We start from the raw sequence: 24,867 nt of genomic DNA on the forward strand, positions 1-24,867 counted from the left end.
GTTGAGCCGAACGGAGCCGAGTTTGCCCGAATCGAGGAGTTTCGCAGTCCTGGTCCGGGGTCCGGGCCAGACAGCCAAATGTTTTTCTTTATGGACGTATTTATATCAATGTTTTACAAGAAAAATGCATTTAAATTTTTCATAAAAGGCAAAGAAACTAACGTCTATAAGAAAGAACACGAGTTAAATTACGATCTGAGTATAATAATTATTATTCTTCATTTTCTAAGAATAAAATTATCGACTTAAGGCACTTTATTAATCGTTACATAATTAGAGAGGGTATGTTTTATTTCCTTCCTTTTTTTTACTAGTTTTATTTACTAGTTTCCTCAATGCTCCCCTCTATCATTTTCAAGACAATCCAATTAAGGTCAGGTGGCGCAAAAATAACACAATTTATTTAGCCCAGGGTAAGACGACAATAATAATGACGATTCCATAAGTGTTCTCATCTCACCCCGGTGCTCATCTTACCCCACCCCCCCTTATTATTAAAAGAGGAAAACTAGTTAAAACCTAGCTTTCCTAGTAATCCATCCCGTTCCGCAGCTGCAGGTAGCCTCACAAAGCAGCTTTTAATTAAAAGCAAGTATTGCCGCCAATTAAGACGAACTGCGTCTGAGCAGCCCGCTCAGCGCGCTAGGGTGACAAGGAATTTATTAAAAGAAATATAGGTAAAAACAAAAATCAAGATAATATCAGTTGATTTCTGCGGTTCATGTCTGTGCGCGAGCGAAGTACATGTATACGCCCTTGCAGGGTGACCATGTACCAAATCTCTATGTAACACCTTTTATAACCATGGTTTTTGCATTAAATAAATGAAATGAAATAAATGAAATAAGCGCCACTTGCACCATCCCACTGACTCATTGTCAAATTGTATTGGTATTGGTAACCATGATAACTCCAGGTTTAGAGACCCCGGTAAGCTGGGCCGAATTTCACCTTCCCATACAAACGGAGTTTCGTTCTCATTTTAAAACTACGTGTTGGATTGTAACGAAACTTTGCATATACAATGACATGAGGTATATCTAGGTCTGTATTTAGTTTTTATAGGTCTAGTTTATAAAACAAACGAAATAAAGCAAAAACAAGTTTTGTATGAAGAACTTAAATTCGCTGTTAAGCTGTTGTTTTAAATTTATTCTAAGCTTAATAGCATCGATCGCAGACGTTTCTGCTTGTTAAGAATTAATTTAAATTCGCTGTATTTTTTTAACTATGATATCTCGCTTTTAAAATGAGAGCGTAACTACTTTTGTATGGAGACCTGAGCTTACCGGGGACTCTTAATCGGTTAACCCCGGGTTAGTGGTACGGTGCAAGTGGACCTAAGTATATTTAGTATCGCATAGGTATGTGACGTCTCCTCTGTCACTGACAACGTCGTGCCACAAGATTGTAACAGATGGCGTTAGCACGTTTTACATCGCGCTTACGGAGTTCCGAAAGTCAAGTCCTATAAATACAACTTCTGAACAACTCTCAGTGGACTTGGACCCCCCATGCACAACCCGCACAACAACCGCCTGATTCCTGAAGCTCTCTCTCTATTGCCCTCTCTCTACTTACCACAGGCATACAATACTCCTTCCTCTAGTCACGACCAAAACGTGAGGACAATTAAATAAGTGTACCTAATACCTACCTTTATGCAATGAAGTTTCGTTGAGTTAAAATAATTCTAATTATATGTTGCATACTTTTTAAAAGCCACCAAATTAAAACCGCATGAGACACCCCTCCGTGGTTAAAAATACTTTCTCATTTATTCAGCTTATCAATGCTACCAGCTACAATAAATCTGGATTAAATCATTTATTCCAACGATTCCGCTGTCATTTTTTGTCATGGCCACCCTGAACGCGACGGCGTCAGTACAAAAGAAATTACGGTTGTGACGCCATTTTAATTTTATAAAAGGTTGGCTAGAACTGCAAAGTAGAGACCTAGGATATACCTAGGCTGCCTGAAATCTGTGAAATAAACCTTAAATTAATTGAATGTAACACGACATGTGTGTCTGTCATTACGAAAATAATTTCTCAATCGCGAAAATGACGTTATTACGAAACATAACAATAATAACAATTAAGGGGATCCCATGCCCCAATGACCTTCGATTTGAATCCCTTAGTTTTGTAATGTTTTTTGTAGCTTATCATATTAACAGCAACGGATTTTAGAAATATAGTATCCCATATTTACTTCAAAGTTCATTGTTTTCGAAATATTTGGCATCAAAGTTGAACAATTTTAAGCTAAAAAAACTGGTTTTCTGGCCATAACTTTTGTGTTAATTAGTTTAAAATTAAAACCTTAGACAAATTTTTAGAGACGTCTAAGACGAACCCAAATATGTAGATTTCGTATAAGTAAGATCTTTCACAGCAATCGAGATACGAAAAAAGTGGTTTTTTAGACAATGTTTAAAACAATAATAAATAAATAAGTATTAATTTTTTTCACAATCCGGTAGACAAAAATGGAGATAAAAGATTGAAGAACCGATAGCCGCTTGTCTTATAATTCTATATGTAGTGCAAAAGTAGGAGATACGATTCAAAACTTGTCAAAAATCGATGAAACCTCAGGTAGCCCCTTAAGCTACACAGTCGCGGTAGAAGTATAAGCAGTTAAGTTGCTCGCCAGAAGCAATTTCAGCAAACATCATTTGGCAGGATTTTGACACAAATATATGTGCTTAAAATTTTCATTATCCTATTTTCAATGTATGTAATCTTACCAGTTTTTTAATGAGTACGAAACAATCGTCATTGAAAGAATGTTTAATATATTATAAAAATGAGTATAAAATTAATACATAGGTACATATTTGTATTGGCAAAAAGCAATCAGGTAGCTACAGAAAAGTTTTGAAGTCCCTGACTTCTGAGCTAGATAAAAACCTGTGTTGTAAGACGTTCTTAATAAAATTTAAAGTTATCAATTGTACTGAGATGACAGCTGCCGTATGCACCCAACCAATCTGATAATTTAAAATATTCTAGGTAAATATCTAAATCAAATATACAGCATCATTAAATAGTAAGGTACATAGAAAAAACCTTGGCACATAATTATACCGATTCAAACCCAGCATTTCCAATTTAGATTCAAGACATCAGCCACGATTGAAACTTGTATAACTCATCAAAACTTTTCGGCATTTTTCGGAAAGGTTTAAATCGGCCCCATTTATAAGCGTTCGCTAACAATAACTTTATCGGGCACTTTGAAACTGAAAATCGCTTTAAAAAATGCTATTCTATAACCGTAAGTGGGTAGGTTGAGATTTTCAGTCTCGAAACGCTTTTAACCCTTTTAAGTGAATAAAGGGCTAAAGTCTGTTATTTTAGTGCTTTAAGGCACTTTAAGCCCCATTAAAGGTAAGGGCGGCTGGAGCCGTAATGGCAGACTTTTAATGTGCTTTTAATGTACCCTAATGATGATGTTGATCTTATTTTCTATTCGGAGATAAAATGAGTTGTTTTTATTGGGTATTATCCGACCTCAACCATAAGGGATATAAACAAAAAAGTCATACGTACTTTTTGTAATTGTAAATACAATTTATACGAGTAGACACTTGACTGCGTAGAGGTGCGTAGGGGTGCAGGCGGGGTGCAGGCGGCCTCTACAGAGTAAAAATTAGTTTTATCAGGCCTATACTTATCCAAAAAAAAAAAAAATGGCCAGAGAGCAAATTGCGGATCTCTAAAAATAAGCTTTCCATTTGCTCGGACGGGCTTATTTTCTCATTTCACATTATCCAGAATTCCCAATCTAAATATCGAAAACAAAATGGATTGGATATCGCAAATCCGACAAGAGTGTTCGCGATCCGCTTAATCCAAGTTAATAAATTTAATTAAATAAATTTCAATTTATACGTTTTTACCAACGATACGCCAGTGATCCTATTAGAAATATACATACGTAAAATTCAATTTGTGTTTTTATACTTTTTATATGAAAACATGTCAATATTTTGTTTAACAGCTATATAATAATGTTTTTATATTTTCCACGAGGCAATCATCCCGGGCTAACAAATCTATTTCAGGCGACTGCTGATTAGTTTTACTGGGCTTTTTTCGCAAATCGACAACCATTATTGGGTGAAAAACTATAGGTACTCTAACCACCCCTCAAAAAATGCTCCTCCATGAAACCTGACAAGGTTTTCAGGTTGCTAACTGCCTCCTTTTGTGCAGATACACGGAGACCGTAGTACCTGTACATATTCTTGTTCCTACTTGTTTGCAATCCAGAATAATGTGTTTTGTTGTTTCCTCTACTTGCTCGTAAAAGTCTAATAGTAAAATAAAATATTTGTGTTGATATGTCGTATTTTTAAAGTTGAGTTACCTGTTCCTGTTTTAGACGTTTATTTTATTACGAAAGTATTTATTCTTTATTCTTTATTCTTTATTGTATTGCAGTCATGTTCATAATACATTAGGTGTTACAGTTTGAGGATGGTAGGTACATGACACCCTGTCAGGGCACTCAATTTTCTTAAGTCTAGGTAAAATTACATGCATCTCATACAAATAGCAATAAAATCTATATTTATAACTTTATATTTTATCGACGTTTATGCAACGTTAAATGTATAATGTATTTAAGCGAGTAATGTATTTAAGCGAGTATTATATTTATTATACTCATCAAGCAGCTCAAGTTATTAATGAGAGTGAATTTGTTAGAAACCTCGTGGGGATCAACCGGTAAAACTACAAACTACTGTTTTTTCTTGTTTGTCCGTTTTTATGGTTCCGTACCCAAAGGGTAAAAAAAACAATTAAAAAGAAAAAAAAAAAAAAAAAAAAAAAAAACAAAATGACAGTTGACATTTTCACAGATGATGTATTTCTGTTGCCTTTATAAGAACAAATACTAAAAACAGAATAAAATAAATATTTAAGTACAACAAATTGGATTTTTTTGCCGTTTTTTTGCGTAATGGTACGGAATCCTTCGTGTGCGAGTCCGACTCGAACTTAGGCGGTTTTTTGTTCTCAGTTATCTATTGACGTCGAAAACACTGTGCAGTTTTCTCAAAGGGTTTCATTTATATTTGAACAATCGAGATGAATATTTATTAGGGCGTCGTTTTTGTGATTGAACGTTCACTTCATTTCGCTCGCACCAATTAGCGAGTGACTTTAAGAGGGAAGAATATAGCTTTGCGAAATAACGGTACCTACTTTTTCTATGAAATTTCCTTTTTGGGAGTAACCGGTTTGATTTTGATAACGATCGCTTCAGCATAATATATATATTCTAGGCTTATAAGTTTCGCTTAAAAAAAAATTGTATTGCAAATTTTGGAAAAAGGAAATAAACCCAGTTTTTCATTGTCAATTTTGTTTTCTTAGCCTATTTTGGTGTCCCACTGCTGGGCAAAGCCCTCCCCTCGTTTTCTCCACTCGGCCCTGTCATCGGCATTTCCCCACCATTTGTGGTAGAATGCGTCCAAGTCGTCCCGGCATCTCCTTTTCGGTCTCATTGTGTCAATAACGTACTAAAAAATCATGGAGAATGGAAAATATTTAGAAGTGGAAAAACGTTTTCTCTTTTTGTATGGACGAGTACGTATACTTCCCTCTGGTCGTATCAAAATAAGATCAAAAACGTACGGTGCCTTACCAGTTGAATTTGAATCGGGTTCCTGGCGGTATGTCAATGTTATAATTTGCTTGACAGTTCTCTAAGGAATGACAGCTGCGGTTGTCATGTTTAACGAGGATCAATTAATTTTGCCCTTAGGGCTGAAAGATTGTAATGAAGTTTAATTATAATTATTTTTTGTAGATCTGTAGTTTAAAAAAAAAAAGAATATCATAGGACATTCACACAAATTGACTAAGTCCCACAGTAAGCTCATTACCTGAGGCTTGCGTTGTTGGTTCTTACACAAAGATATACATATATAAGTACTATATAAGTGAATGATGAGATGACGGGTGACAGAGAGGTATGGAAGAAAAAGACATGCTGCGCCGACCCCAAGTGAATGGGACAAGGGCAAGCGAATGATGATACACAAATACATAGAAAACCTTATTGCTCAGGAACAAATATCCGTGCTCATCACACGAATAAATGCCCTTATCAGGATTTGAACCAGGGACCATAGGCTTCATAGGCAGGGTCACTAGCCACTAGGCCAGACAGGTCGTCAACATAAACTTTACAATTTAATTAAGCTTTTAAAGTTTGAACTTGAAACTTCTTTAATAATTGCAAAGATAGATATAACTCCGTAATAGATGGATACAGTCTAAGAAAAAAACGTGCCTAGAAAATCACGAAAATTTGATTCTCGATCAGATGGCGCCACTACCTTTGGCTTACTTTCGTATAGAGGGCGCTGACGGTTTCGTTTGTTATTTAACAATTTTAACGCATATCAGTGAAAGAACATGGGTCAAAATCATAAAAAATAATTAATGTAAAATAAAATATTTTTGTTATCCATATTTAAATACATTTTATCGTATTTTTATAAATCTTCATTCTTACTTTTAAAGTGTGTCGATAGATGGCAGTGAATTTACTGTGGTTACAAAATTTACTATGACAATACCGCTCTATCTTATTATCTTATTATACCTCTTTGATAATTGATTTTAAGCCCAGTTTAAATTTAGATTAACCTTTAGCCAGAGAAGTTCGTAATTCAGTTAGGAAAGTGCTGATGTATAGGCGTCGCGGCGTCACCGCATTCCTCTTTAAAAACTTTCATAGACGTTATGAACCGTATCAGGACATACGGGGCATCACGCTGTTGCAAAAAATAATTGACATCCATGAAAATCTAGATATAATGTCGACACGTTTTTAGGGTTCCGTACCCTAAGGGTAAAAACCGGACCCTATTACTAAGACTCCGCTGTCCGTCTGTCCGTCTGTCTGTCACCAGGCTGTATCTCATGAACCGTGATAGCTAGACAGTTGAAATGTTCACAGATGATGTATTTCTGTTGCCGCTATGACAACAAATACTAAAAAGTCCGGAACCCTCGGTGCGCGAGTCCGACTCGCACTTGGCCGGTGTGTGTGTGAAGGCCATGTTATGTGTAACTTTTTTTCGGAAATTAAAGATACTTGTATTCTAATTTCGAAAGGTCTCATTGTCACCTGTATAATTTCTTATAAAGTTTTGTCACTATACCATTGGGATAGAGATGTACGGCGGTGTCCTTTTTTTTGCAGGGCTCAGCATTTTTTAAAGATAATTTAGTTTAGATTTATAAACTGAGAACTATGTCATACACTAATAATAAAATGTATATATATGTAGTAGTGTAACTACAAATCAATATTTAATAAAAATAATATAATGTTACTATCTAGTTGTATTAGTTTGATTTATTTATTTATTTTATTATACTAGGTGTCGTTTTTTTGGTGATACAAGATATATATATATACGGACTCGTGCTCATTTCTATTATCAAATTTTACTATAGCAGCAACTGAAATCACATAAAATCTCGGTCTCGATACAATTGTGTCGAATTGAACGTTAGTTTTTGCGATATCAGGGTCTTAAAAGTCGTAAAAAGTTACTTTTAGTAATGAGTGCAGACGCGTATTTATTTACATTTATATTTTATATCAACTTAATTATTTGGTTCACCCCGTTTAGAGTTGTCAAAAATAGTTATTTACGATACAAGTGCGGAAAAGAGGGAATTCGAAACGAGTGGCGATAAATTAAAACACGACCGCAGGGAGTGTTTTAAATCGACAGGAGTTGCGAATTACCTATTCGCACGTGTATCGTACAACGTTTTACAGTACATATGGCCCTTTAAACTTTCGACATATGCACGAAAAGTGCGAGAAAGTAGGACCATATGTACTGTAATTTTTTTTTTCTTTATTACATCGAAGACGGTTGTTGTTTCGACCTGTGTGTTCATCGACATCTAGTGTTAGGCGCTGGAGGTAAATTCAAACTTTAAAAATATAATTTTATTTTTGATTTTATATGTCAGGTTATATTGATAGCTGCTTTTGCCGGCACATTCAGCTCGGTCGGGTGAGATACCTATTTTTACGTATTATTATATCAAAATTATGTTATTTATAAATTTCGAATATGCCTCCTGTTTAAATAATACCTCTTTGTGTCGGAGCCGACGCTCCCGCTGTTCGTTATTAATCGACCCGATATTAAGGGCGTAATAAAATGTTTTGTGTAATTGGTAACTGTCGGGGTTGACGAGAACGATTATGACGAAATAATGATCATTAAAATGTTTAATTACTTATCGTTGTTTGTTGTTCTAAATACACAATTAAAATTTAGCGAGGTTCTTCAAGTCATTACGATTGGCACTTAATATTGTAAGTTACACAAACGGAGTTTCGTTCTCATTTTAAAACTACGTCTCTGATTGCAATAAAACTTTGCACATAGAATGACATGAGGTATATCTATGTCTGTAATTAGTTTATATAGCTCTAGTATCAACAACGGGGCAACTTGCCGAATTCTACACCAAGCCAGACGACGCAACGGAGCCACGCTGTTATGTCGTCGCCCAAATCTTAAATACTTAAGTTTTTGTGTTTTCTCGTAGGGCATTGTATCTTTGTATTTTTATTTGTTTTGTAGTTCGCAGTGCCTTGGTAGTAATACTGTAATGCTGTGTAACTAATTTGAATAAATAAATAAAACAAACGAAATAGAGCAATAACAAGTTTTGTATGAAAAACTCAAATTCGCTGTATTTTATTTATTTGGTGCTTTGCAGGTACCGATTTTCACTAAGGTTTGCCACAATATAGGACTACACCTATTATAATAGGAAACTTAAACTCACCGTCAGAATTACTCATGTCTAGAAATCTAAGAAAAACCCTAATTATTAGTCTTGGACAAAAGGGACAATTGTCAAAAATTAATTTTCCTAGATCTTATTTAGTCAAAAGTTCAGATGGAACAGAATATAGGAGAAATACTCAACATATTAAATTGTTTAATTCGTGTCTGTCAAAGTCAGTGTCTAGATCTAGTGATAATGTCGTGTGTCTCACAATGTCAGTCAGTCAAACAGTCTTAGTCAGAATCTGTCAAAGCCTCAGTCGAACCAGTTGAGTCAAACAATTACAAATAAAAATGATCAGTCACAGTCAGTGTTTCATAATAATGAAGGGTTCCAGTCAGAATAATATATGTCAAAATTATGAAAGGGGAGTAAACTGCACGTAATATACATACCTGATTATTATTATTATTATTAGTCAAGTCATGTCAGTATAGTCCAATAAATAATTTAAATCGCTTTCCATCAGGTGATCCGTCTGCTCGTTTACCTCCTATTTCATAAAAAAAAAAATGTGTCAAAGCTCAGATTCAAGTGCTAATAATGAGTATTAATTACATCTAGTAATTCTCATGATCCTGTGCCAAATCCAAATTCTACTATAAGTAACGATCCTATGTAACTACAATGTCTAAATTTAATGATAATGTAAACAATGTAGACTTACCACAGAGACTTACCATGCACGCAAACATACAATGTTAAGAAGGAGCATCCTCGCTATAGTTCGAGAGGTAGACTATTGAAAAAACTAATAGGTTAAAGTCTAATCAGGAATCCACGATCACGCGCCATGTTGCGGAATTTCACTGGAACTATTTTTTTCATACTATACTGAACTGTCACCCTACATGAGAAAGAACAGCACCCTCTTGACAATGATCATATATTACTGGTCAGGCTTTAGATTTATATTTATTAAATAAGTTGACAACATACTGTATTAATAATTATTATTATTCTTGACGAGGTTTCACTGAAGTTATGTCATCTGATCAGTTAAACATACCAGCCTTTAATTAATTATAGGTAGTGTAAAACCAATGTAAATTACATAATCTTTTGTGGTAAAAATAAATAAATAAAACTGATAAATTGAATAGAGGATCTGTATATATTTTCAAGTTCCCGGACCTTTCCACGGCACACCATTATTATACCACCATCGGCACCATCTTTCCCATCACGGAACAATGGTGTTCCGGACCTTTGGGAGGCGTGCGCGGAGCCAAAGCCAATACGTAGAGGGGCCCTTTTGACATTTTAATGAAATGTAAGGGGTACACCGAGCGGATGCTGCCCTTGCCCGTGTCATGCGACGCATGCAGAGTATGGCTGGTAATTAAAATTTCACCATGTATTACGGTTTGATAAGTATAAAATTCCTCCACTTTAGGAAGCGACAACATGCATTTTGATAATTAGTAGACCATTCTGATTCCAACAATAGTAATTGTCGGTATAAACCTTTTTGGTCCTACGAAAATCGTAAATAAGGTAGTTTCTACGAATTGGCCTCTCCTCTATTATAGGGCCCCGTATCGCCGTTGATGGCTATAAAGTCCTATCGCAGCGCGGAATTTTACACAACCAGCGTACGCCCCGCGGTATTGAAAGGGGACACCGAAGTCTATAAACGCTTGCAACTCAGGCGGTGTCACAAGCGATATACCGAACATTATAGATACAGAGATTCAATGTCATGACATGTTAAAAGACAAATGCAAGCCTTTCGCCAACAAAACAGTGTCTCTTTGGAAGCTCTGGCAATTTACTATCTTATTTACTATGAGAATCACAACGTTATTAACAAATTTAAATAAAAAAATAAGAAAAAAACGCACCTCTTAGCTTACTCATACATAAACGGTTATGAAAATAACAGAAAAAAATATAACTATGAAATTGCCCTGCATCCGCTGTGCGAATTACATACATTGTAATTGGCGTCGGGTGTCTATCTAATCGAGCATTTTCAGGTTGCACGTTGACGCAATGGACCGAATCACGTTCAAAGTTAACGGGGAGCCATGTTCAGGTATGGATTGTGTTTTAACAGACTTATCGAATATCTATCTACTCTAATATTTCGCGCCATTTTTTGTCACACAAATATTATGACGACACAAACAACATAATATGAAGTTTAGAAGTAATTATCCAAATGTTGTCCATAATGTCCATGAAAAGAAACAAACACTTAAAACCAGGGACCGAATACCGGTATTTATTTCATACAAATTAACCGGTTTTCAATTTCGGTATCTCGGTAATTTATGTATATTTTTTCATTTCATTTAGGTGATTTGATAACTCATTGGCCTTACCTAAATACCATTCTACAATATCAAAGAAATATTTCGAATGATACGTGATATTTTGATTTAAAGTTATACCGGTAACGATCCCTGCTTAAAACAGCCTCAACATGACAAAGGAAGCATAAATATGTGCGGTACCTAAATCACGGCACAGCACCAAAGCCTGATTTATTTTATTCAGTTTTGTAATTTTTTTAGTCTTCAGATTCGAAATTTTATTGAAATCACCAATAATAAATAAAAACCATTCCATTATAAAGCTTTCAGTTGATACCAAAAGTTTCACATCCGGGTATAGAATTACAAAGATATTGGGTGCGGACGAAAAAATAGAGTGGATGCAATACTTTTGCACGCGTGTAGTCTTTTTCTTCTCAAATAAGTATGTACAAATGTTTGCACTGCAACGCCATGACTCCAAGTTAAGCATCGTAGGCTCCCCAGATAAAATGTGTGGGCACAGTTTGATGACGATAAATTTAAACAATATTTCCTCTTCCCAGTGAGTTCCGAGGTGGACTCGGACACGACAGTAAACGACTACGTGCGCGACACTCTAAACCTCAATGGCACCAAGTTCATGTGCAAGGAGGGTGGCTGTGGAGCATGTATCGTCAACGCCACCATGCCGGACCCCTACACTGGCGGCCGACGAACTATGGCCATTAATTCTGTGAGAATACTTTCATCATCACCTGCTACTACTGGCCACAGGTCTCCTTTCACAAGAAGGATTGGGCTATAGTCCCCACGCTAGCACAATGCGGGTTCAAATTTGAGATACATCACACACCTTTCAATGTCTTATCAATTATTATAATATTATATATGTTTAAGAAATAAAGAATAATTATTATTGTAGTGCATTACTTGAGCTGTTCCCAAAATTGCACATTAAGACGTCTTTTCGAGAATTGGTTGAGTGTCACACCTAACCCAATTTCGGACACAAAAACTTTTTTTTTAAACTAGAGTAATATTTTTTCTTAACAGTGTTTAGTATCAATAACGTCATGTCAGGACTGGGAGATCAAGACAGTAGAGGGAATCGGCGACCGCCGTAAAGGGTACCACCCCGTCCAACGTGCGCTAGCAGAACACAATGGCACACAATGCGGGTACTGCAGCCCTGGTTGGGTTATGAGTATGTACAGGTAAAATGTAACATTTTTTTTATATAACTTGAATAAGGTCCAAAATGCTTCTGCTTAAATTAGTTATACTTTTTTGGGTTCCGTATTAAAAAGGTACAAAAAAGGAACCCTTATGGTGCGACTCTGTCCGTCCGTCTGTCTGTCACATCGCTAAATATCTCGAGAACTACTAAAGTTATCGATTTGAAATTTGGAATAGTCACGAACAACGCTAACTCAGACACATTGTAAGATTTTTATTTTATTTAATTAAATATGAAATATGCGCCATATGAAGAGGGCAAAATTTCAAAGTCTATTTACTAGGTCAATGGAGTATTGTTTGAAAGAGCTGATGTACCTTTCAAAACATTTTTTTTTTCATAGTGATTTAAAAAAAATCCCCCCCCCCCCGTTATCTGCGAAGTTTACCAATGAAAAATCATGAAAGTTTTACATTATTATAAATATGGAAAAATGTAATCACGGCTCTATCTCCGAATTGAATTTGCAATTTTGCCACCTTTGCGAGTGTTTCTTATACTTAAATTTTTTTTAAGTATGACATTACAATTTTATTAAAACACCTTCTTAATAAATAAATAGATTGCAGAAATCGGTTCACATGATAAAGAATTATTCCTGAAAAACCAACATGCCTACCGGTTTCGCAAATGAGTTAGGTAGCCGATTTGCCGATAGATGGCGCTGTACATAATTATGCTTAGTATACTTCTGGTAAAAAGTCTTTTGTGTTTATAATTACATGAGATAATTGAGAGTTTGTACGTAACCCTAGGTGCGCGAGTTAAACGAACTAACCTAACCTAACCAGCTAACAATTAATTTAATTCTATCCCTTCATCATCTTGTCTCCAACTCTCCACAATCCAACTTGTATTAGGTTACGTGACCGTTTCCGTCGACAGTGCTGGGTGCATGTTTTAAAGTTTTGATAACTTTTATGTCACTATTGGATATTTCTTAATACCATTTCTCCAAACCAGTGAGTAAATCTTTTTGATTCAATTACAATATTCACCATAAAGTAATATTTCAGCTTGTTGGAGTCAAATCATTACGATCTCACCCAGTTACAGATAGAACACTCATTCGGTAGTAACATATGTCGTTGCACCGGCTATCGTCCCATATTTGATGCGTTCAAGACATTCGCAAAAGATGCACCGAAGCCTGATCACCTCACTGATATAGAAGATCTCAAAATATGTAACAAATCTTGTGACAAACCATGCGATGGCAAAGATTGGTGTTTAGTTGACAAAGTTAACACTGGAACGAATGAAGTGAAGAAGATTATTTTGAAAGACAAACGTACATTTTACATAGTCTATGATCTCAAACAAATTTTTGAGATTTTTAATAAGGAAGGCGATGATTATATGTTAATTGGAGGAAATACCGGAAAAGGTAAGGGATAAAAAAAAAGAAAATTTAAAGCCTATTAATCTTTTGAATGTTACCATAGTAGTTCCGTTTATTCCCGACATTTCTTCTTGTCATACATGTTATATCATCTTCTAGGGGCCTACCCAATATTCGCATATCCACGTGTCCTCATAGACATAAGCAGAGTTCTGGAACTAAAGACGCACGTAGTGGATCAGAACCTGGTGCTGGGAGCTTCGACCACCCTGAATGACACGATATCGATCTTCTACGAGATCTCACATCAACGCAAGGAATTCAGTTATCTTGCTTTGCTTGCCGACCATATAACATTAGTGGCTCACATTCCTGTTAGAAATGTAAGTACCTTATCAATAGGTAGTTGTCCCTTACTTTAAAGGGATTGGATGAATTCTTCTTTCTCTGTCGCCCATCTTATCTAGTGCAACTACCTTACTTATGACCCTAATAGGCTGGACTTACACTGTCTGAAATTCGCAACGGAATTCATCATATAAATTAAGCTTCTTAATTCCAAACAGACGGAAATTCAACTGTGATTTTGACAAGCGTTACGAATTCAGAATATGCAAATCAATGTTATGAATTCCTATTGCACCTCTTTCCATACATTATCTATGGACGAGTACACACACGCCGGAATCAGATTACGAATTTGTCAGTTGACATTCTTGAGAGAGAGTGAGAGAGACGCTCGTGAGACTGCTGACACATCGGAATAGGCAGGTGTGAGGTATTATATAGCACCGGAATTCAGACTATGAAATTCCGTTGCGAATGACTGTGTAAGGCCGGCCTTACCTATACATGGAAAACACCTTAAACATTCTAATTTGCTCGGCTATCTTGCTTGTATCCATAATATTTGTACATCAATTACAGGATTTGTTCAATATATGAACTAACTTGGACTTTCATGTTTCCAGATAGGCACCATAGCTGGCAACCTTATGGTTAAACACAGAGTGCCCGTGTTCTCGTCTGACTTATTCTTACTGTTGGAAACTATTGGAGCTGTTCTTGTTGTCGGTAGGTCAATGTTCTATATTAATGTATTAACCGAAATTAATTTCATATACCTACGAAGAAAAAATGACCAAAGCCTCCAGTGTCCAGAGCTGGAATCGAACCAGTGTCCCCCGTTTACCGGACAGGTGCCTGAACCAGTCGGCTATCCGGTCATGGTGGCATGGGATGAAATTTCCAAGTACCTATATGATAATATGACAATTTCCTAAAGGCTTGTGGCACCCCCTGGCCATCTCTAAGGTAGAACAATATGGTTCAACCTTCTAACCGAATCGAACTACCTAATAAATAAATAATCATTTCGAATCACAATTTATCCCAAGTTGTTTTATCATTCACGTAGTCTTGTGTGGTATCATAAGCTTTAGAATTAAGTTTACGCTTTACACAATTCCAATCTCCTAGTTATTTCTCTATTGATAATTAGATTAAAATTATTGGTGTGTGGTTATGGAGAGCCATATGATTTGATAGTTCAGGGATACCTATTAATACTTCTGTCCCCGGAGATCACAATGAAAATTTTTCAAGATTCTATAAACAATCCAAGTTCAAACAGATTTTCCAATATTTGAATGAATGGATGAATCAATAATATACCCACGACCAGACGAACTGTCTGGCCTAGTGGGTAGTGACCCTGCCTGCGAAGCCGATGGTCCTGGGTTCGAATCGCGGTAAGGGCATTTATTTGTGTGAGGAGCACAGATACCTATTTGTTCCTGAGTTATGGGTGTTTTCTATGGATCTAAGTATTCATATATTATATATATCGTTGTCTGACTACCTATAACACAAGCCTTCTTGGGCTTTCAGTCTGTGTAAGAATGCCCTATAATATTTATTTATTTATTATTTATCTATTTAATATTGATTTCAGGTTAATAAAAATCCATATTCTTGTTAGTACACATATGTCAAAACGTTGGTTTGTATATTTGCCACGGTTGTTCTACTTGATGGTATAAGTTTTTCATTCGCCGGTACTCTGTGAGGAACTTTTTTTTGACGTGATAACGTCTTATAAATCGATGAATACCATGCATGGTAGCATGCACGAAAAAGTATCACGTTGTGGACAGATCTCCATGGTAACGTTACGTATACAAAATAACGATAATTCAGTGATAACTGATATTAATTCAATTCAATTCATAAATAAAAGTATATTTTTCATCAATGTTTTCTTATGACGTTATCAAGTAAAATTATCGTCCGTAAACCGACTTTACAGACAACCATTTTTTTCTAGTTGATAAACATGGAATGGTGTATATGGTGACCCCAGCCGAGTTCCTTCACTTGGATATGGCGGGCAAAATTATAACAGAAATCAGGATACCACCGTACTCGGATAATTATCGCTTTGTGTCACTCAAGGTACTGAAGCATTATTATTGCTATATATATTATCTAGTCTGTAATATAAACATAAAATAAAAAGAAAGGTTTACCTAACAGGCGAGATGTTCTTGAACTATGGACAATATGATGCGACAAATGATAAGAAACTTACGTTTCACCCTCGGAAATCTCGCTCCATATTTAATATTAACGTATAAAATATTTCTTGACGTGTATCGTTTTATACAAAGTAAGACAGTCTGTTTCGTTTTTCTCTGTCCCAGATCATGCCGCGAGGTCAGAGCGCGCATGCGCAAGTGAACGCAGCTTTCTTGTACGAGTTCCACAATGATGGCGAGACCGTGCGCTCGGCCAGGATCGTCATCGGAGGCATCTCGGCTACCTTCGTGCACGCTTCGCACACTGAGGAGTAAGCCAGTATTTGCAGTATTACTAAAGAATGTACGAAGCATGTATATTATTTATACTTATAGTACACATGCTCCGTACATGATAAGTGATGGAGTATTTGGTGCATAGTTATCCTACGACTGTTACCTCGACAGAGAAAAGGGTGCGCTTCGTTAGTATTGTCATTGATGTCTTGGCTGTTTCCGTGCAATCTTCACATACAATTAGTAAACTGAGTAAATTTTCTCTATGAATTTAGCAACGACGACGAGAAGGCGCTTTTGCATCAAGATCGTATTCGGTGGCCTCTCGACAAAACATGAAGAGCGTAATGTTTATGATCACTTGTATTTAATTATCGAAATTCAACAGATTCTAAATGTCCTCTAAAGGACCATGGGCAACTTTGTATGGAGCCTGGTCCAAAAACCAACAGAAATGAGAGTTAGGTCATTAGATAGGTATTTCTATGTACTTCATTTCGTTTAATGGGAAGTATGAGCACCAAGCGGAATTCCATTGCAGAACTGAGATATTGGTATTTTAGTCAAAATGTCGTCACCCTTATTACCTAGGCAATAGAGTCCACCGCTGGGCGAGCGCGGAAATCCATTCGCCGGACTTTAAGGACCTACAAGTTTGTGCTAGATAGTGGCTTCTAATTGAATCATCTAGAGGACTTCGTGACGATCTTAGTGAAGGCCGAGAGTTCAGCATTCTAATTTTGATTCTAAAACTCCTTCCGTGTGTCTAGATACGTGGTCGGCAAGAAAATCTTCACCGACGAGGTGCTGCAAGGAGCGCTGAAGGTGTTGGAACAAGAACTGAAGCCTGAGGAAATCGCCGGAGAATTGAAACCTGAGTATAGAAAGAAGTGTGCTTTGGGACTTTTTTATAAGGTGAGCAGAACAAAATACCGCTCTTGTTACGTTTTATGCAAAAGTGTAAAAGTTTAAGTACTACTAGTATGAACATGATGTGAAATTAACTCACAATAATATAACTAGTTGAATATTTCCCCATCATCAAGGTTTTAAAAACACCCATATACGAGATTTTGCTAACTAATGTAATTCGTGTCCAGGGTCTTCTGATCCTGATTCCTGAGAACCGACTGAACCCTCGCTATCGCTCGGGGACGCGACGCCTTCGTAGAACAAGACCTTTATCCAAAGGCTCTCAAGAATTTACTACCAATCCGCTCATCTGGCCTATTACGGAACCGTCTCCTAAGGTAAGAGACACCTTACAAATGTATGACGACAAGTAATTTCATTCGATAGATAACTGTTTTTATTACACAAATATATCCAGTGGTTATTCGAAAACCCTAATGGAGCTTATAGCTTTGACCAGGAACACAACTTCCGGCTAAAACAAAAATGAAAATCATGTTGGTTTACAGGTAGAAGCATTGATCCAATGTGCTGGTGAAGCAAAGTACGTGAACGACCTGTCAACACAGCCCCGCGAGGTTTTCTGCGCTTTCGTCACCTCGGACATCTGCACCGGAGAGATCGAGGAAATTGACCCTACACCCGCATTGGCAAGCAATGATTACAAGTTTTTGCTTAGTTTTGTTTTACATACCTGGAGCATGTGTATATTTGTCTATGTACCTATCTGTTAAAACGTGTTTAAATCTCTACATCTTGGTCGCGATTAACCTCCGCTATCGATTCCTGAAATAGACCCGAGACGCTGTTATGGCAAATTGAGAATACTTGGGCTGCCTATCCACTGAGGCACAATCTATATCGGCAATACTATCGGCTGATTCCCCGCAGTTCCGCTCCGCTCCGCCTCAGTGAAGCGAGGAGAGTAGTTATAGTTATAGTAACAGTCATTTATTTTATAGTTAGTTGGAATATATGTGGTCCAGTTAATGTACCTACTTTCTTTCCAATACCTACCTATATTTAAGGTTTTTTCAAGCCCTATACATACATAATGTTGTACTTTATGATTGACTGTCTTTTTTTTTTCATTTCAGAAACTACCGGGTGTCGTTGCTTTTTTCTCAGCAAAAGACATACCGGGACCAAACAATTTTCTACCACCTCAGGTACCGACAAATTTAAATAAAGAAGAAATTTTTAGCGATGGACAGATCAAATATTACGACCAACCTATCGGAGTTGTAGTAGCAGACACTGACAGACTAGCTAACCGGGCTGCTCTGCTGGTCCATGTCAAATATAAGAAAGATACGAGAAAACCAGTTCTAACTATAGCAGAAGCTGTAAAGGATCCTAATAGGTAATAAAAATAAGTAGGAATAGCGTATACCTAGCTTTATAACCTCTATTTGCCAAAGACAGGGTGATTTCTAAATGGAAAGTCCCAGTCAGGCCTGCCGGCTGCTGGTAGTAACAAACGTTTCTGATTATCGAATAAAGGATCATAAAGACTTTACCACCATAACCACACGTAACTAAAAAATAATGTAACCCGTGGACATGTATTCTGTATTCATGAGTTAATTGTAGTTGTATTTGGTTTTATGTTTTTTTTACTGAACGGCAGTTTAAATAATTTCATGAGTATACATTTCGATTCCAGGGTATCATTATACTATGCCCTACGAGCACGAAATGCAGGCGCAAATGTGCAAAGAGTTATCAAGGACTATAACAGGATATTATATCAGTACCACTTCTCAATGGAGACGCTTCACAGCGTGACCAGGCCTAGTGACGATGGCCTGGACGCATACGTCAGCTCGCAGTGGCCTGACGCCGTTCAAACTGCCTTGTCATCCGTTCTGGATATTCAATCTAATCGGTGAGTCGGTTATTAAGAAAAAAATACGAATAGGTACGTGCGATTTAGAAAAAAAACTACTAGGTGTTTATAACATTCGGCTAATTTCAACAAAGAAATGACAGCGTTTGGAGCAGTTTCTTGTGAGGACAGGTTGTTAACATGAACATGAAGCACGGAAAGACGTACAAGAAACTACGATGTCATTTAAGGAACTACGATGTTTATGAAAAATCATCATACCCTTACTATTAACATTATAAGTATTATAACGCTACCGTCGGCTCTTTATTCGAGACAACTGTTGCGATTTTTTGTGTCTAAAATCATACTACTTACTTACTGTAAAGTGAAAGTTTTAAATCGTTGCTTAATAAAGTTATTCCGTTGTTTTCATAAAGCATAAGCCTTGTCATACCTCGGAACGGTGGTGGATACGGAATAAAGATATCTCGACCTGGCTGGAATGCGACAACGTGCGCATTGGTCACTTATCTAACGAATCGACCCTGCCGCTTTACCATGGGTATCCAGTCCATGTTGAGAGTTTTAGGGAAGAGGCCTCCGGTAACTTTAGAATTTGAGGTAAGACTATTTAGCTGTATTAGACTAATCTTTATTAGGTGCGACATCATTTGACCATATTTCAAATGTAATGGGTTGATACCTAAATAAACAACATTTTTATTTTTATTTATTTAGGTGAAAAAAGCGCATGATTTTTTGCTCTTCAAGATTTGATGATCATTAAATTATATTTGGTGTTTGAATACAATCTGAACTGTCGCGATTAAAATAGTAGAATTTGTGTCATTTTAGACTTTATTTTTTTAGTGTTAGGTGTAGTTTTTAAAGTTAGGGCCTGTAGAGTTAGAAGCTTGGCTCTACAAAAGATCTGATAACTTCTTGACAGTGCGAGCCTTATGGTTTCGTCTTGGCAACATTTTACATGAAATGTTTTTTGGTGGGATCACATTATTCACATTCAAATCTGATGCTTATAACAAGCAAAAAATGCAATGTTTCACAATATTAACCGTTCCAGGTAGGTGTTGATGACAGAGGTGAGATCCAGTACCTGGAATACCATATGTACGAGGACCATGGCTACGTGTTCAGTGACGGATTCATCGCTCTAGCGCCACCCGCTATTAAAAACTGCTACGAGAATTCACGCTGGTCAATGAAGATTTTTAATGTTCTCACAGATACAGCAGCCGCCGTGTGGATGAGATCGCCAGGTACTTAATGATTCATTAAATGATGATGATAGATAAATATAATTGATGTTTGCTTGATACATAAGTAAAAATTGTCTATTTATTTATGGACTTTGAAGGTTTTTAAGGTTTTTGAAATAATTATTTTTTTTGCTGGCAATTTTTCAAGACTAACTGCTCCGCATTGTTTTTATTATTTTTATGGTAAAATATATTTAATATCTTATAAGTTTAAGGGTCCACTGAAAATCAGCGTCGTTGCACTAAGTGCTCCGACAGTCGACACATGCTGAATGGTACTTATCCTCTCAACAGACACCAAATTACATGTGTCACATGTTTAACATGTGTTTATTTTAGGATTGTGTTGCTTCAAATAAATTATTTTCACTTCCTTTCATATACTAAGGAGTTAAAATGCCAAACATTGTTCTTAATTTAAGGCACCCTTGAAACAATTTCACATACTGAAATGGTGATGGAAGAAATATCTTACATACTAGACAGAGACCCCGTGGAGGTTCGACGTGCCAATCTTAACCCTCAATATCCGGAAGTTTCTGAAATGCTCGACGAACTGTTGCAAGATAGAGAATATTATAAGAGAAAAAGAGAAGTTGACGAATTCAATTCCAAAAACCGTTGGAAAAAAAGAGGAATACGAATTTCCCTCATGAGTTGGTCGACCCCAATTAATTCCGGATTTCAAGTTGATTTGAATGTGTTACATAGTGACGGAACTGTGGTTGTAAAACATGGCGGTATAGAGATAGGTCAAGGGGTGAATACTAGAGTGATCCAAGTGATCGCATACACTTTGAATATTTCTACAGACATGGTGAAAGTAAAAACAAATGATTCAGCAAATGCAAATAGTTACACAACTGGCGGTAGTAGAACTACAAGCTCGGTGTGTCTTGGTGCTATTAAGTGTTGCCAGTTGCTGCTTGATAGGTTATCAGTAATCAGAGAAACGCTGAACAACCCTACTTGGGCACTTTTGGTGCAAACTGCATACTTAGCAGGAATCAATCTTGAAGCCAGTTATTACACGACATCAAATGATTTGGTGATTTACAGAGTGGGAGGAGTTGCTATGGCTGAGGTTGAGTTAGATATACTTACAGGAGAGCATGAAATTAGGAGAGTCGATATAATTGAAGACGCTGGAACACCGGTCAATCCGGTACTTGATATTGGACAGGTAAACTTTGCATCATAACATATTTTTAAACACGCAATTACATATAGTCGTTATGTTCCCTATAATACGCTTCGAAGTTGCCAGTTTCGTCTGTAACAGGATTTTCATACAAAAATTATTCGTAACGTTAATTAATCGTTTTGCAGATCGAAGGTGCATTTATCATGGGCATGGGCTACTGGACCACAGAGCACATCATATACGACGAGCACACCGGAGAGGTCCTCACGGACCGCACCTGGTTCTACGAGGTGCCGTGCGGGGCCGATATACCTATTGACTTTAGGGTCAAGTTAAGGAAAAATTCTTACAACCCCAGAGAAATTTTGGGCAGTAAAGGTGAGTTCCATTATTGGAAAACATTAAAATTATAAAATTCATAATAAAAACGTAACGCGCGCATTTGTCTATTTTATTTATTTTTGTACCTAATAAATATCCCATCAATTGTTTTAGGCTGAAATTAAAAATTGTTCTTCATGTAGATTGTAGGCCTACTTAAGGATGAATATAGTAAGAAGTAAACATAAAGAAATATTATGTAATTTTTAGAAATGATTTGTTTACAGCGGTTGGAGAACCTGCCACATGCTTGTCGATATGCGTAGCATTTGCTCTAAGAGAAGCTATAGCAGCATCTAGACAAGAGACCGGATATCCCCGCACGGAGTGGTTCCATGTCGGTGGGTACTAAAATAATCCTTTTGGGAGAAAAATTTAATTAGATAATGGAATTTTTTTAAAAGGTGTTGTTATTTATATCTAAATAAGCTTAAAATAGGGTTACTAGCGCCATTTAGTTAATATATACAACATGTGTGTTTCATTACTTTATTTAGAATAGTACGTAGTTTATTTCGTTTGTAATAAATCGGGAAATAAAGATGGAGATACGCGTGCGCATAGATAGGTGTGTACCTATTTGTAGACGGGCCAGATCAGTCCTGACCTCGCCTTAAAGATAAGACTTAGTTTTCATTTTCATTAAGTAACTATTTTATTTTCTTGCAGACGGCCCGTTCACATTGGAGGCAAACGTGCTATCAGCAGACGTGCGACTTGATGAATTCAAATTCAAATAAGGGTATGATATAGTTAATCACCAAAGAAATGTACCTAACTTCTATGACCTAATTAATATGATATGACTGGTCACTAAAGCGCTGGTGGCCTAGCGGTAAGAGCGTGCGACTTGCAATCCGAAGGTCGCAGGTTCAAACCCTGGCTCGCACCAATGAGTTTTTCGGAACTTATGTACGAAATATCATTTGATATTTACCAGTCGCTTTTCGGTGGAGGAAAACATCGTGAGGAAACTGGACTAATCCCAACAAGGCCTAGTTTCCCCTCTGGGTTGGAAGGTCAGATGGCAGTGGCTTTCGTAAAAACTAGTGCCTACGCCAATTCTTGGGATTAGTTGCCAAGCGGACCCCAGGCTCCCATGAGCTGTGGCAAAATGCCGGGACAACGCGAGGAAGATGATGATGACTGGTCACTAAAATAATAGATCAGTCACCAAAATTGAATTGGTCGACGCACCACTAAACCACAGATTATATAATAGTTACTAAACTGGCGTTTGCAATAAACTGTCCACCACATCCATTCAATACTGGACCACAATTAATATCGCAACCTATTAAATTAGTTAACGCGATCCAAGTCATGGGGTAAAAGGTAAAAGATCACTCACTTAAAAAAATATATGCTTGTCAGTAGAATGACTAAGTAAGTAAATATAAAACAAAATCAGAAACAATGTAACAGCTATCTGATGTACAAGGGGCCAATAAGTTGTTGTTACACTGCTAGTGCTAATATTGAATTGATACAAGAGCAAGCGAAACATTCCAAAATTGGAAGTTCTAAAAGTAAAATCTTGAGTGTTGCGAGGGTTTCAAGGAACGAAAGTTTAAACAAACTTGGCTACCGAGTCAAACACAAAATTTTCACCACACCATCTCGAGGAAACAACTTAAAACTTGCAACAAATTTTTTTGCCACTCTTGTGGGTAAACTGAAACTTTCTCATCAGTCTTTAAGAATAAAGTGTGGCTTTACGAGCTCGTGTAATGAAAATAAAATTGCATCTGTATGCAGGCGAAGTAGGCGAACAAATAGATTTCAAGACTTGCTGCGTGTGAACCCATTATCTTATGAATGCTGCCACATTAAGAACTAGCGGACACGTAAAGAAAACACAATTTAATTGCCATTAATAGAACGGATTGAGAAAGAACAGACTATAACCATTTTGCCCCGCCTTCCTCTTAACCCTTGCAATGCTACCAATCAAGCGGCACAAACAAACGGCAACTGCCCCAATTAAAGTCCAATGACGGGACAAAAACGTCGCGTTAACCCTTCACGTATGGCAACCCCAATTTGCGTTATAGCGTAACGACCGCGGTTTCTGAAAATTAGCCGTGTTTGGTCTATGATAAGCAGTTGAGGGTTAAGTGTGATTAGGTTTTAAAAGGCGAGGTTAGGCCTTACATGTGTGTTTAGGCTTGGCCTTATTATAGAATTATGGAAATACAAATTATATTCATCTAGCAACCCGCCCCGGCTTCGCTCGGGTGCGATGCTGATGTATTACATATAAACCTTCCTCTTGAATCACTCTATCTAACAACCTTTAGGGCGCCAATGATGGATATATCGGCACCGCAGGTCCAACGCCAAAGACGGATTAATCGGTTACAAACCACAGAGCAACATAGACCTACGTGCATGTGCATAAAGTTCAATTTCAGTTTGTACACTTCGGTGACGTGACGTGGCGTCCGAGTGATAGCTTTTGTGTGTGACATGGCGTCGAAAAGGTTAAAAAAAACTGCATCAAAATCCGTTGCCTAGTTTTAAAGATCTAAGCATACATAGGGACAGACAGACAGCAGGAAGCGACTTTGTTTCATACTATGTAGTGATAGCTTATCATGTAAACCTGTTAAATTGTTTTTTAAGGTAACCTTGTAACGTTAATTCGTTGTTCCGTAACGTTAATATCAAAGTAATTTTAATTTTAATTTTTAGTGTTATTTTGTTTTTGTTATGTTTGTTTTTATCTGTTGTTTTGATATTGTTACTTGGCAAACCAGTAAGGAAGAGCGGTGTCTCTTGACACAAATATCTTGTATACTTGAAAAGAGACAC

General features: G+C 36.9%; 1 protein-coding gene across 1 annotated transcript; it reads left to right on the forward strand.

Moving 5' to 3' along the window:
• The first annotated feature begins 11,675 nt into the window (after positions 1-11,675).
• LOC134740519 (uncharacterized) lies at positions 11,676-22,818 on the forward strand. Its single transcript, XM_063673025.1, has 18 exons — positions 11,676-11,849; positions 12,170-12,330; positions 13,370-13,740; positions 13,855-14,078; positions 14,667-14,769; positions 16,022-16,149; positions 16,398-16,543; positions 17,279-17,423; positions 17,609-17,758; positions 17,930-18,070; positions 18,518-18,783; positions 19,087-19,308; positions 19,689-19,872; positions 20,333-20,528; positions 20,951-21,711; positions 21,858-22,050; positions 22,281-22,394; positions 22,723-22,818. Exons 1-18 carry the CDS (start codon positions 11,757-11,759, stop codon positions 22,791-22,793), a joined length of 3,669 nt encoding a protein of 1,222 aa, XP_063529095.1. The 5' UTR covers positions 11,676-11,756; the 3' UTR covers positions 22,794-22,818.
• The last annotated feature ends 2,049 nt before the right edge of the window (positions 22,819-24,867 follow it).

The sequence above is a fragment of the Cydia strobilella genome, chromosome 4 (genome assembly GCF_947568885.1).
Source record: "Cydia strobilella chromosome 4, ilCydStro3.1, whole genome shotgun sequence".
NCBI classification, from domain to species: Eukaryota; Metazoa; Arthropoda; class Insecta; order Lepidoptera; family Tortricidae; genus Cydia; species Cydia strobilella.